The 13,350-nt window shown below is 38.7% G+C and overlaps 3 protein-coding genes across 4 annotated transcripts; 2 read left to right on the plus strand and 1 right to left on the minus strand.

Annotated features, from left to right (window-relative positions):
* The first annotated feature begins 1,777 nt into the window (after nt 1-1,777).
* Nucleotides 1,778-4,677, plus strand: LOC131737613 (uncharacterized). Its single transcript, XM_059027870.1, has 4 exons — nt 1,778-2,327; nt 3,714-3,929; nt 4,118-4,274; nt 4,450-4,677. Exons 1-4 carry the CDS (start codon nt 2,044-2,046, stop codon nt 4,675-4,677), a joined length of 885 nt encoding a protein of 294 aa, XP_058883853.1. The 5' UTR covers nt 1,778-2,043.
* A 200-nt stretch (nt 4,678-4,877) lies between these two features.
* Nucleotides 4,878-8,512, plus strand: LOC131737539 (G2/M phase-specific E3 ubiquitin-protein ligase-like). The gene is made up of 6 exons (XM_059027264.1): nt 4,878-5,010; nt 5,499-5,797; nt 5,873-6,054; nt 6,592-6,767; nt 7,434-7,648; nt 7,851-8,512. Exons 2-6 carry the CDS (start codon nt 5,653-5,655, stop codon nt 8,108-8,110), a joined length of 978 nt encoding a protein of 325 aa, XP_058883247.1. The 5' UTR covers nt 4,878-5,010; nt 5,499-5,652; the 3' UTR covers nt 8,111-8,512.
* Nucleotides 8,513-8,662: 150 nt separating this feature from the next.
* Nucleotides 8,663-12,367, minus strand: LOC131737538 (uncharacterized). 2 transcript variants are annotated; one of them, XM_059027262.1, is made up of 5 exons: nt 12,013-12,367; nt 11,254-11,399; nt 10,878-11,101; nt 10,472-10,616; nt 8,663-10,214 (listed from the first exon to the last, which is right to left on the minus strand). In XM_059027262.1, the coding sequence occupies exons 1-5, from the start codon at nt 12,238-12,240 to the stop codon at nt 9,443-9,445; spliced, it is 1,515 nt and encodes a 504-aa protein (XP_058883245.1). In that variant the 5' UTR covers nt 12,241-12,367; the 3' UTR covers nt 8,663-9,442. The 2 variants fall into 2 exon arrangements, with proteins under 2 accessions (XP_058883245.1, XP_058883246.1); XM_059027263.1 differs by lacking the exon at nt 12,013-12,367 and having other exon boundaries at nt 11,254-11,998.
* Between the last annotated feature and the right edge of the window lie 983 nt (nt 12,368-13,350).

Raw genomic sequence — 13,350 nt, forward strand, 5'->3', positions numbered from 1 at the left:
GAGCCGGGTGAAGTTCGTCAGGAGTACTGCATAAAAAAACGAGTGTGTTGTCGTGGCAGTTGGTGATCAAAGAAATAAAACAAAATAAAATCAATAAATAATAATGTCATAGACTTAAAGCCATACCTTTGAAGTCATTATGCATTGCAAGTGTTATTAGAGAATGTTGTGCTGTGTTTTCAAGCGCTTCAATGTGCTGCTCTGCAAGGTTTGGAGACAGCGGGTGCGTTCACGGAGATGAAGAGCAGCCGGCGCAAAACACAAGGCACCCAGGGGAGAGATACTATGGTAAATAGGTTACCTATTTACCTATTTTTGTTTCGGCGAACGGTTTTGGTGAGCAATAATGCAGGAAAGCAGCGGGCGGGATGGCGAGCTTGTCCTGCTGCTCCAACACAAGCTAGCTTAAGAGCCGGGTGAAGTTCGTCAGGAGTACTGCATAAAAAAACGAGTGTGTTGTCGTGGCAGTTGGTGATCAAAGAAATAAAACAAAATAAAATCAATAAATAATAATGTCATAGACTTAAAGCCATACCTTTGAAGTCATTATGCATTGCAAGTGTTATTAGAGAATGTTGTGCTGTGTTTTCAAGCGCTTCAATGTGCTGCTCTGCAAGGTTTGGAGACAGGGGGTGTGTTCACAGAGATCAGCAGCCGGCGCAAGACACAAGGCACCCAGGGGAGAGATACCATGGTAAATAGATTACATATTTACCTATTTTTGTTTCGGCGAACGGTTTTGGTGAGCAATAATGCAGGAAAGCAGCGGGCGGGATGGCGAGCTTGTCCTGCTGCTCCAACACAAGCTAGCTTAAGAGCCGGTACGATGCGGGCAATGGGTGAAGTTCGTCAGGAGTACTGCATAAAAAAACGAGTGTGTTGTCGTGGCAGTTGGTGATCAAAGAAATAAAACAAAATAAAATTAATAAATAATAATGTCATAGACTTAAAGCCATACCTTTGAAGTCATTATGCATTGCAAGTGTTATTAGAGAATGTTGTGCTGTGTTTTCAAGCACTTCAATGTGCTGCTCTGCAAGGTTTGGAGACAGCGGGTGCGTTCACGGAGATCAAGAGCAGCGGGCGCAAAACACAAGGCACCCAGGGGTGAGATACCATGGTAAATAGGTTACATATTTACCTATTTTTGTTTCGGCGAACGATTTTGGTGAGCAATAATGCAGGAAAGCAGCGGGCGGGATGGCGAGCTTGTCCTGCTGCTCCAACACAAGCTACCTTAAGAGCCGGTACGATGCGGTCAATTGGTGAAGTTCGTCAGGAGTACTGCATAAAAAAACGAGTGTGTTGTCGTGGCAGTTGGTGATCAAAGAAATAAAACAAAATAAAATCAATAAATAATAATGTCATAGACTTAAAGTCATACCTTTGAAGTCATAATGCATTGCAAGTGTTATTAGGGAATGTTGTGCTGTGTTTTCAAGCGCTTCAATGTGACAGCGGGTGCGTTCACGGAGATCAAGAGCAGCCGGAGATCAAGAGCAGCCGCCGCAGGGGAGGGATACCATGGTAAATAGGTTACCTATTTACCATGGTATCTCTCCCCTGGGTGCGTTGTGTTTTGGTGAGCATTAATGCAGGAAAGCAGCGGGCGGGATGGCGAGCTTGTCCTGCTGCTCCAACACAAGCTACCTTAAGAGCCGGTACGATGCGGTCAATTGGTGAAGTTCGTCAGGAGTACTATGAGGGGCCGTTTCGGACAAAAGTCTGTCAAAAACGGCGAGTGATGGGTCACGTTTCTGCGCGCAGGGAATCAGGTTTCTGCGCGCAGGGAATCAGGTTTCTGCGCGCAGGGAATCACGTTTCTGCGCGCAGGGAATCACGTTTCTGCGCGCAGGGAATCACGTTTCTGCGCGCAGGGAATCACGTTTCTGCGCGCAGGGAATCACGTTTCTGCGCGCAGGGAATCACGTTTCTGCGCGCAGGGAATCAGCAGGCTATGCTGCTAGAGGGGAGGGGTTACTTTTGTCGTCACACAAACGTATTTTGCCAGAGGAGGCGATAAAAAAAACTAAGGAGCTAGACATGTCTTCACATTCGAATAGTAATGTAGCCCGGGGAATCGCCGAAGAAATAATTAACAACCCGGAAATCCTTCAACGCCTGGAAAGTGCCCTGAATGGTAAAAACAATCGTATGCCTACTACAAGACAGGAGACATCAACTATTGATGAAGAAGTTCGTCAATTGTTTCAAGGGCGGAATGTGGTCGCTGATCGTCCCGCTCAAAATAATTCCCCTGCATTCAATATGCAAAGAAACTTTATCACAGCCGGAGCAGTTCCAGGGATTTTAAATAGAAGGGCCAGGTAATTATTATTATTTCTAAAAACATATATGCAATTCATTTCTTAGGTTATGCTGCTAAGGACTATTTTAATTTGATTCAGAAATACATACCTCCAACTCATGATTAATACTTCTACTCTAGTGAAAGTCTACTCATTAGTATATGCAAAAAGATAAATAAAATAAAATAAATAAATAAATAAACGATGTAAAAGAACCGATTTAACATCCCGTATTACACAGAATAATGTACAAATGCAATGTTTTGGACACAGTAGTAATAAAGTAATTAATACCCATTATCTTTGCTTTGTAGTCGCCCTGGGTAAGGGCATCTTCTAGTACTACTAATAATAACAAATGTAGGCCTATTATTCTTTCTTTTATTTGTATTTATTATTTACGAGCTGTATTTGTATTTTAGTAGCTGTATTTACATATTACAAACGGAAGGTAGGATTACAATGGCACCAACAATTGTAAAGCTTTTAGTAAGTTAATTTCTAATAATGAGGCCTACTGTTCAATTTAATTCAACTGCTAACTGCAACCCCCCCCCCCAAAAAAAAAGGCCTCCATGAAAGCAAATATTTTGTCCAGGGCGACTTATAATTATTGTATTATTTTTACATACAATTACCCAGTACTACTGCAGTGAATTATACAATATTTATCTTTTGGTTGTATAATACAGTAAATATGACTATTATAATGTATATGTATACATATTGAAATGTGGAACTAAATGTATGGTTTATGGGCCTATTTGGGGGGGGGGGGGGGGGGGGGTTAATATAGGCTATATTAATATTAAGTGAATATGAGGCAAATGTAACCAGATCTTCATTTCCTGCAATGCAAAAAAATAAAAAATCTGCTCATGGAAGTAATTTATGGGCATTGTCATATCATTGTAGTTTGTACAACTGCATGTCCGTTTGCTTTAGGAACAGATGAGAAATAAACGAGTTGCCATTAAGTGATATATGTTAAATCTACTGGGTTGATGTTTTGCTTTTACTGTATATATTTTAATTAATTTCTTAGCTGACGTCCTTATCCAGGGCGACTTACAATTGTTACAAGATATCACATCATTTTTATATACAATTACCCATTTATACAGTTGGGTTTTTACTAGAGCAATCTAGGTAAAGTACCTTGCTCAAGGGTACAGCAGCAGTGTCCCCACCGGGGATTGAACCCACGACCCTCCGGTCAAGAGTCCAGAGCCCAGAGCCCTAACCACTACTCCACACTGCTGCTCTTTCCTTATAGGTATATCATGAATTATACTAAACAATATACTATTTTGAGTAGATAATCCTATTTTAAGGCTAGTTAGTCCTGAGTAATATAATGAATGCAGTGGTCATAACATTTTTAAATATATATATTTTGCACAGAAAGAGACCCAGAAATGTTTGTGGCCCTTTCCACAAAGATGTTTGTCTACTAACGGGTCCCAATGACACAGACATCCCGAAAGGCAAAATACGCTTATACCTGGCAGAGCAAGGGCATCTGGTTTTAGGTGTGAGATTTATGAAGGAGTGGGAGCCACATGAGGTGCAAAACCACTTGCACACAGTCTTTGAAAGAATCCTGACAGAAAACATTCAGTGAGTAAAGGAAGGCAGTCTTTGTAAACATAAGCACTTTATCATTTGTGTTAATATAATGATAATTGGTAGTTAAGATTTAAATATATATTATAATGTTGCATTTTGAAGAAGTGTGCTTTAGCTTATGATGTATTCGGTTTCCTAAGACCATGATATATTTTAGCTTGCATTCTCTATTCTTGTAGATTTGAAATAATGGTGACACTCAACAACAAATTAATAAAGCCAAGTCTGGAGCGAGACCAAAAGATGAATGGACTGTTACTAAATAACATTTTCAAGGACAAAACTGTGTACCTTCGTCCATCTTTACAACTGCTGGTCGTTCCTGCAAATGCAAAGGTAACAGTCAATGACTGTTTCTATTTGTTCGAATGTACAGTATATAGAAATAGCAATTGTTAAAGATTGTAGTCATTCATTCACAGTCTTACTGTATTTATTTTTAAAAGCAACTAATTCAGGCACTTTAGTTTTCTAAACTTAATTCACTACAGGAGATTTTTTTTTTTTGCAGAAGAACAGAGGTACTCTGTCAAATAATGATGATGATGATATTGAAATAGATTTGACTGATTCCAGTCCACCAATGAACAGCCTGAATGTAACAGTTCTTCAGGTCATTGAGGATGCTCCTTCAGAACTCATAGATGCTCCATATTCGACAGCAGGTTCAGATGGGCCTCTTATCATAACAGAAGAAGAAAATACCACAGTTTCCAGGGTTCTTGATTGTCCGAGGTAAGAAATCACAACTATAGTAATGTGCTTACACTTTATTTGATCCAGATTGTGTATTATGTCCCAGTTGTACGATAAAAAAAAAGTGCTAGTTTTTTATTTTTACAAATATTAAGACTTTAGCTATTAGTATATCACAACAGGTCATAGTTTTTCTTGAATAGCAACAGATTTGCAGGTCATGCTGTGAAATCGGTGTCACAATACCTGGACTCCTATCAAATCTATTTTCTAGTGAATGGCAGTATGCTGCTTTATTTGTTGATGAAGAGCTCAGCGAAAGCTTTGAAGATCCAATACCCCGTTCCACTGGTATTGAAACATCCCACCATGAACGGTAAAGTTGCATTTGTGTTTCATACTTCCTTCCTTATAATCAGGGCCCTGTGTTTTTCGCTACTTGTTTTTTTAAACCGTGTTTCAGTTGATTAAAGTAACGCAATGGGGTGAGTGTTAATAATTGCTTAAGTGGTAGTTTCATGAGGACACTGTATCGGCATCTTGCGGTGCAGGTTGGAATAAAACGCAGGGCTCTACTTGTAATACATTCAAATTTTAACTGTTAAAAGGGGGACCATTGTAGCTTTTATCTGTAAACCATTTAAAATTAAAGACAACTTTTTATTATCTTTCCTTTTATAGGCATTTAGTTTGATGTATAGGTATATATTCTTATGAGTTAATGTAGTTTTATTTGTCAGGTATTTCTTTGATTTTTACATTTATAGTATCACAGTCAAGTGTTTCTGACAAGATATTTGATACAATAATATCTGCTAAAAATAAATAATTATTTTCTTTTAATATTTCTTATTATTTCACCAGAGACATTGGGGATATTCTCTGTGAGCTGGCCTCCCAGATTGATACAGAAAATGTCTCCCTGTTTAATATCAGCCGGAATCACCTATGGGACGGAGTGAAACGAGGCTTTAAAAAAAAAACTTTCTTACCTTGCAAAAGGCTTTCGGTGAAATTTATGGACGATATAGGAGTGAGCGAAGGAGCCGTCGACCTCGGAGGACCAAGGAGAGAATTTTTAACCATGCTAATGGAGTCCTTGCACCAAGGAAGCCTCTTTGTGGGACCAGACCATGCCAAGTTCCTAAACTACATTAGTGGATGTAATGAATCCATGCTTTTTTAATTCTTTATCATTAAGTTTTCAGTCTGTCTAAGTCTAACATTCTTTATTTCAGTGATGGTCTCGGATGACTATTTTTATGCGGGTATGACTATTGCAACATCACTGGTTCATGGTGGACCTGGCCCACAGTTCTTATCACCAGTACTTTTTGAGGCGCTTTCAAGTACACCCGAGTCCACATTTGTGGCAGTGCAAGATATCCCTGATATGGACATAAGGAACTATCTGGAGAAGGTAAATATTTGCCAATTGTGTTTGCAAAAGTAATCTACCATCATATTTACAGCTTTTTCTAATCTTATTCATCAATGTATCTATTGATTAGAACAATTATTCACGTTATATTGCACAGGTATGGAGTGAGATTACTGTAAAATAGTATGTACTTGTATTTACCATTATGAATAAAAAATACGACTATGAATCGTAAATACGACCACAAAAAAAAAAAAACAGGAGTGCGAGTAAAAAAAAACAAAAAACTACATTTTGGATGAAGATTATACGCTCAGAAGTCCTAATCAATTGTTCCCACCATTAACAATCTGTGGCTTCTGTGATGTATTTTTGACAGTGATATCACACTCCATCCAACTCGTAGCTTTTTTGATTCATAGTCATATTTTTTTTTATTCTTGTAAATAGTACAAAATATTTGACAGTAATCTCACTCCATAACCGATTGCCTGGAAATGAATATAAGTAGTCTTTTCTTTGCAAAATGTAATATGAAAGATTTATAAAGACAAATTGCATTTTTATTTTTTACAGCTTCTAACTTACCAGGAAGAACATTCAAACACAGCAGACTTATTTGAACCAATCCAAACTCTGATGCAGCTGGCTGGAACACACAAAGTTATCCGTAATGCTGATGATTATCGCAAGATTGCTGAAGAAACTGCACATTGGTACATTTTTGGAAGAACACGGGCAGCATTTGAGAGGTACACTCATTCTGCTCGGCCCTGCCCTGTCCTGCTCGGCCATCCCCGGCCATGTGCACTTGGCCCCCTACGTGGCTCTGTTCTGCCGTTCTGCCCTGCTCTGCCCCGCTCTGCTCGGCCATGCCCTGCGTTTGGCCCTGCTTTTAATTCTTATTAAACAATGCAAAGCTGCAATGTAGATTTTATGTTTGTTGGTTAACTTTGCTTTGCATTATAAATGAAAGGTAATTGGTTTTTAATTAATGTTTAATTCATTTTGATGTTTATTTTTCATTTTTAAGAGGGCTGTAGTGGGGTCATTAAAAACAATGTGCTTGTTCAGGCTCGGTTTATGGTTGGGCTCTTTGTTCTCTGGCACTGTACGATATCCATATTTCACACAGACTTCACTCCAGTGGTCTGCTCTTTTTATCTTGTGATTTTGTACGAAATGATTGTTTTAGTAATTGTTATTTTTAACACACAGTAAGGCAACTGTGGAAGGAAGCACCCTTCTGAATATTAAATACCTCCCTCGTAGTGTCATTTGCATACATTTCAATGGCATTTGTCCCCGGTATATAGTCCATGTGTTAAAAAGCAGATAGAGCATGGAAAGCAGATAGCACATGGTAAGCTGAATCAGGCCCTATGTTTTTAATTCTTAAAATGTCCATTCTTTTTCAGATTAAAGGAAGGGCTGAAAACTCTAGGTGTACTGGATGCTATGACCAAGTATCCCAATGCATTCAAGCATGTCATGTGCTACACAGAAGACACCCTCACAGCCAAGACATTTGATAATATCTTCCGCCCTGTTCTACACCCATTGGGCTCCAATAAAAGGGGAACAGAAAATCTTGTATTGTCTCACTGGAAAGACTTTATACAAGAACTACAAGGTGACTGTACTACTGTTGTTCACTAGAAAAAAATACATACTTCTTTGTAGTTAGGTTACTTTTCTAACTTGTTTAGGGGATTCATCTTTCACTCAGCTGGGCACACTGTCTTTGGAAGTATTTTGATTATGTTGATGTTGGCCACACAAACACAGTAAGTAACAAGCTTGCTTTATTTATTTATTTATTTTATTAATTTCAGATGAGCCATCAGATGTCACATTGAAGTCACTACTATTCTTTATTACTGGCTGCAAGACCGTACCACCACTGGGATTCAGACCAGAACCCACTGTAGATTTTTTACATGATGCTGAGGACAATGGAGAGAAATCAAGATTTCCAAAGGCAAATACATGCAACTGCACGCTGTTTTTACCAACTATACATGTAGTTTATGAAGAATTCACTGAAGCCATGAGATATGCTGTTCTAAATTGTCAGGGCTTTGGCTTTGCATAGTCAACTATTGATCTTCTGGTGTGCTGGATGGTAGGGACGCTCCAGATAAAACCAAAGAAAGGAAAAATCAAAAAAAAATGAGAAAAAAAATACAGTATACTTGGGATTTCTTGTTTTTCCTGGTCCTGGGGAGATCTGTGTGTTCTGTTTTTTTTCCCCCAACTCAATGATTTAATTGCACCCTTCATTTAACTAATACTTTACCTAATCTGAGCTTTTTCTTTTCTTTGGAGCTCTTAAAGTTAATTTGAAGTTACAGGTATAGAAAAGAATTGTGAAACACTGCTTTAACCAATTCATCAGTTTCAAACAACAAACACTAAATGGGCAACTGATTTGATCATTTATTATTTCCATGGCAAATGCAAATTTATTTATATTAAATATTATTTGTATTAAATATATTTGGCTCAGCACTACTTTTTATTATTAGTCATAACACAAAATTGAATGTTTAATAATGGTTTTGAAAAAAAAACTGACAAGCAGGGGTGTGCTCTAAATTACTTAAGTGGGCCAATTATGTATGTATTTATTTATTTATTGATATTTATATAGCGCTTTTATCAAAGTGCTTTACAAAGTGTAACAGTACAGTATAGGATAAATGAAAATTGTATTAAACAAAGGAAACTGACAAATATGTAAATAAATGAATGCTGGGAAGGGCAGGAGAGGACAATAGACAAACAAAAAGACAACAACAAATCTAATTGGAAAGATGGTATGGAAGGATTCGGAGGAGAATTAGGGTAGGCCACAGAAAATAGGTGGGTTTGAGGGAGGAACGGAATGTCATTGGGTTGGGAGACTGCTTAATATTAAGGGGGAGCCTGTTCCATTGAAGGAGGGGGGGGGGGGGGCAAGAAGAGAAAAGAGAAACCACAGTAGTACGTTAACAGAGGTAAGATTGAATCCAAGATAAAGGTGTACCAGAAATACCAAGATTAGACAGAGTGGTAGAGAGGACAGAATGATCCACGGTGTTGAAGGCTGGCGAAAAATCAAGAATAAGACTAGAGGAAAGGTTTGCATGCACAGCATTAGCAGATGGTTGTAAGTGATCAGAGGTAGAGGAGAGAGATGTGGCAGAGATGGAGTTGAAGATAACAGAAAGGAATTATTGGAAAAAGGAAGAAGAAAGAAAGAGGACAAACAAAGGAGGTTTGCTAGGAACTATGGGGATTGAAGCTTTTGACCTGGACAGGCTACTAACCCAACTTAAAAGGGACAGGGGGATGAGTATCCACCCACATATGTAGCATCGGGAGTGATACAACAACACCATTTTTGCAATTAATTGAGTTGGAACGTAATTATTTGTATACAACACTATCTAACATTGTTTATCACATAATCCAAAACAAATAAATAATGATTAATACCACTATTGTCATCATCTGATAATGGATCACAAAGAGATAGAAGCTCCCTGTGGTTTTCAGCGCTCATTTGTACTGTATTATGTGGAACATGAATGTATGTGTCTGCCTCATTTGCTGTAATTGGGCCTGCATGGTCAATTCCATAATTATCTATGCCACTCAGAAGATCTTGTGAATTTACTGTAGTAAGATCTGAAAGTATTCCAGAATGCCATAATGCTAAGGGAGACATTGACTGAACAGTGCTAAGTCGATGGTAATTCCACTGGCGAGTGAATTCTTGCACAGAATTTCCTATTCTTGGAATGTAAACAAAGTGTAATGCACATAAATCAACTTCATTTGTAGAATCTAAGATTCCAATGTTTTCCATGTACATAAACAATTGCCTATAAAACTCAGAAACCACTCTGTTCACTTCACCCCAAAGACGCTCTATTCTCTGGTTGTGAACACTTCTGCCTGCAATAAAACTTCCTCTGTTTCTGCCACGGCTCATAATCATGTATCTAGCAACATCAATGTTTTCACCACCTCGATCCCCTCTAACTCTCAGTGGTAACCCATACCTTGATACACCCTCTTCAAAGAAATGCAAAACAGTAGCTGCACAATTGTTTGTGCAGCATGTCAGGTATATAATCATTCTACTGTAACCATCAATGCATCCATGGTACACAAATCTCCATGAAATAAGCTTGTGATTTGAATCAATGTGCCTGAAATGACAAAAGAAAAAATAGAAGTTTTAAGTATTAGGTTTCCATGGTTTCCAATAAAACAATTTACACATAATGTACACAATGGACCTTGTGAATCCACAACCAAATAGTGTTATTTTTATATATATATATATATATATAATTTAAAATCCTTAATCCCTAGCAGTACAGGACTGCTGGATTTATAATTTACCTTAAACTTTATTTTTACCTTAAACTTTCCTTAATCATTATATAAATGTTTAAGTTCCTACCATAAATGATTAGGTCCTCTGACATTATATATTCTCCTTCTAATTGTATGCCGTCTTCTAAGGGCTCTGCCAACTGGGTCCAGGGCATTTAATCGATCTCTAATTCTCCTTCTCTGAACTCTTAATCCTCTGGCTAGGACACCACCTTAGAATAAGAGCAATAGTTCATAATGTTGTTTAGTTCGAATTAAATAAACCTAATCATAACTACATGCAAGTACACTTTCACCTGTATTGCCTAAAATAACATGCAATATATATAACAAATAACTATTGAAATGTGTATTTTTTGTGAAACCTCTAAGTTGCACTGGGTAAGAGGATATGCACTGATTGAGACCTATGCTTTATTACACACCTTTGATGAACAAATACCAAAAATTCTACAGCGAAAAATTTATTTTACCTTGAACATAGTTGCCTCCTGCATTTGGCGTTTCTCTCAGGATTTCCCTTATAATATTATCCAGTTCACTATTTGAGATGTTGGCATAATTTTCTCCTGTCATTCCATATTGCTGCCTTCTGCGAAACAGTGTCCGCTCACTTGTGCAGAGGCAAGCTGCAATTGAACACCATGGCATTCCTGTTGCACGTAGTTGCTGTAGTTGATCTTTGGTTATGCAGTATCTGCAACATTAAATGTAATTTGTTTAATAATAAAATAACACATATTATTATTACTCTGATTAAATATGGTAGTGCATTTTCTCAGCATAAAATGTAGCAATAGCAATACAATAAGCATTTAAATCAATATACTTTAATGCTTTTAACCATACCTTGGGCGACCTCTTGTGCTTTCAAGGGGACTGTTGAAAAGAAATTCAAATTGGGATCGAGGAGCCAATCTTTGGTCAACTTCACCATACACTGTCCTCACAGCGTCAAATAATCTATTTATCAGCAAACATACTTGATCCACTCCCTGTTGAAAAATCAAGATTAAAATTAGTTATTTGTTTGAAATAAATGCAAGGAAAGAAAGCCAGAAAGAAAAACATGTTTCCTTGTGTCCAATGTTTGTATTTATTTTTAAGTCTTAAATGAAGTCCTTACTGCGCCTTAAAAATGATGTCCAAACAAACACAACCAGGTGTGTAGATCTCCAAATGCATTTTGAAGAATGGTGATGAAAAATCACTGATCAAAACCATGTGAAAAAATATTATTTTATTGATTAAAGAGCAGGCAAATAAAGTGATGACGTGCAGAAAGTGCTCAGTCCAAACTGATTATTAATTAAGGACAAATATCGGTCAGGTGTTCAGATAAAATACCATGTAAAACAGTCCAATTCAGTTAAATACCATGTAAAACAGTTTTTTTTTTCTGTAACTTGTCCTATAATGAAATCCTGCAATAGTATTTACTAGTGTATTCCTTTTAATGTCTGTCAATGTATGAATTGGTCTGTGTACATGTTATTTTTTTGGTATTATTACTTAATGTATTTTTTTTTTAAGAAATGCATTACATTTCTCTATTCATCAAATAAAGAGTAGATTTTTGAGACAACCAGTTTAAGGTATTGTTCTTACTTCACAACTGTCCAGGACGGATGCTAAAGTTGACAAAATCCTTACATGTTCTTCGAGTAAACGATGTAGATGGTCAAATGTATTAAAATCATTAGTATCTAATGCCTGTTGAACTTGTTCTAAACAGTCATCCAGCTCCAAAAAATATAAATTTAGATCCTCGATATTGTCAGTAACGGAACAGATAGCGCACAATACTATAATGAAAAAATGTATACAAGTAGCCATTTTTCTTCTGTTTATGACGATTTACTGATTTCCTTGTGTCAATTCATAAAGGCGACTCCTCCCTCAAAGAAACGTGATTCCCTGCGTGCAGAAAACCTGATTCCCTGCGCGCGGAAACCTGATTCCCTGCGCGCGGAAACCTGATTCCCTGCGCGCGGAAAACCTGATTCCCTGCGCGCGGAAAACCTGATTCCCTGCGCGCGGAAACCTGATTCCCTGCGCGCGGAAACCTGATTCCCTGCGCGCGGAAACCTGATTCCCTGCGCGCGGAAACCTGATTCCCTGCGCGCGGAAACCTGATTCCCTGCGCGCGGAAAACATGATTCCCTGCGCGCGGAAACGTGATTCCCTGCGCGCGGAAACCTGATTCCCTGCGCGCGGAAACCTGATTCCCTGCGCGCGGAAACCTGATTCCCTGCGCGCGGAAACCTGATTCCCTGCGCGCGGAAACCTGATTCCCTGCGCGCGGAAACCTGATTCCCTGCGCGCAGAAAAGTGACCCATCACTCGCCGTTTTTGACAGACTTTTGTCCGGAACGGCACCCTATCGTGCAACCTGATTCCCTGCGCGCGGAAACGTGACCCTTCACTCGCCGTTTTTGACAGACTTTTGTCCGAAACGGCCCCTCATAGAGTACTGCATAAAAAAACGAGTGTGTTGTGGTGGCAGTTGGTGATCAAAGAAATAAAACAAAATAAAATCAATAAATAATAATGTCATAGACTTAAAGTCATACCTTTGAAGTCATAATGCATTGCAAGTGTTATTAGGGAATGTTGTGCTGTGTTTTCAAGCGCTTCAATGTGACAGCGGGTGCGTTCACGGAGATCAAGAGCAGCCAGCCGCCGCAGGGGAGGGATACCATAATGCAGGAAAGCAGCGGGCGGGATGGCGAGCTTGTCCTGCTGCTCCAACACAAGTTACCTTAAGAGCCGGTACGATGCGGGCAATGGGTGAAGTTCGTCAGGAGTACTGCATTATTAGGGAATGTTGTGCTGTGTTTTCAAGCGCTTCAATGTGACAGCGGGTGCGTTCACGGAGATCAAGAGCAGCCAGCCGCCGCAGGGGAGGGATACCATAATGCAGGAAAGCAGCGGGCGGGATGGCGA

The sequence above is a fragment of the Acipenser ruthenus genome, chromosome 7, assembly GCF_902713425.1.
Source record: "Acipenser ruthenus chromosome 7, fAciRut3.2 maternal haplotype, whole genome shotgun sequence".
Lineage (NCBI taxonomy): Eukaryota > Metazoa > Chordata > Actinopteri > Acipenseriformes > Acipenseridae > Acipenser > Acipenser ruthenus.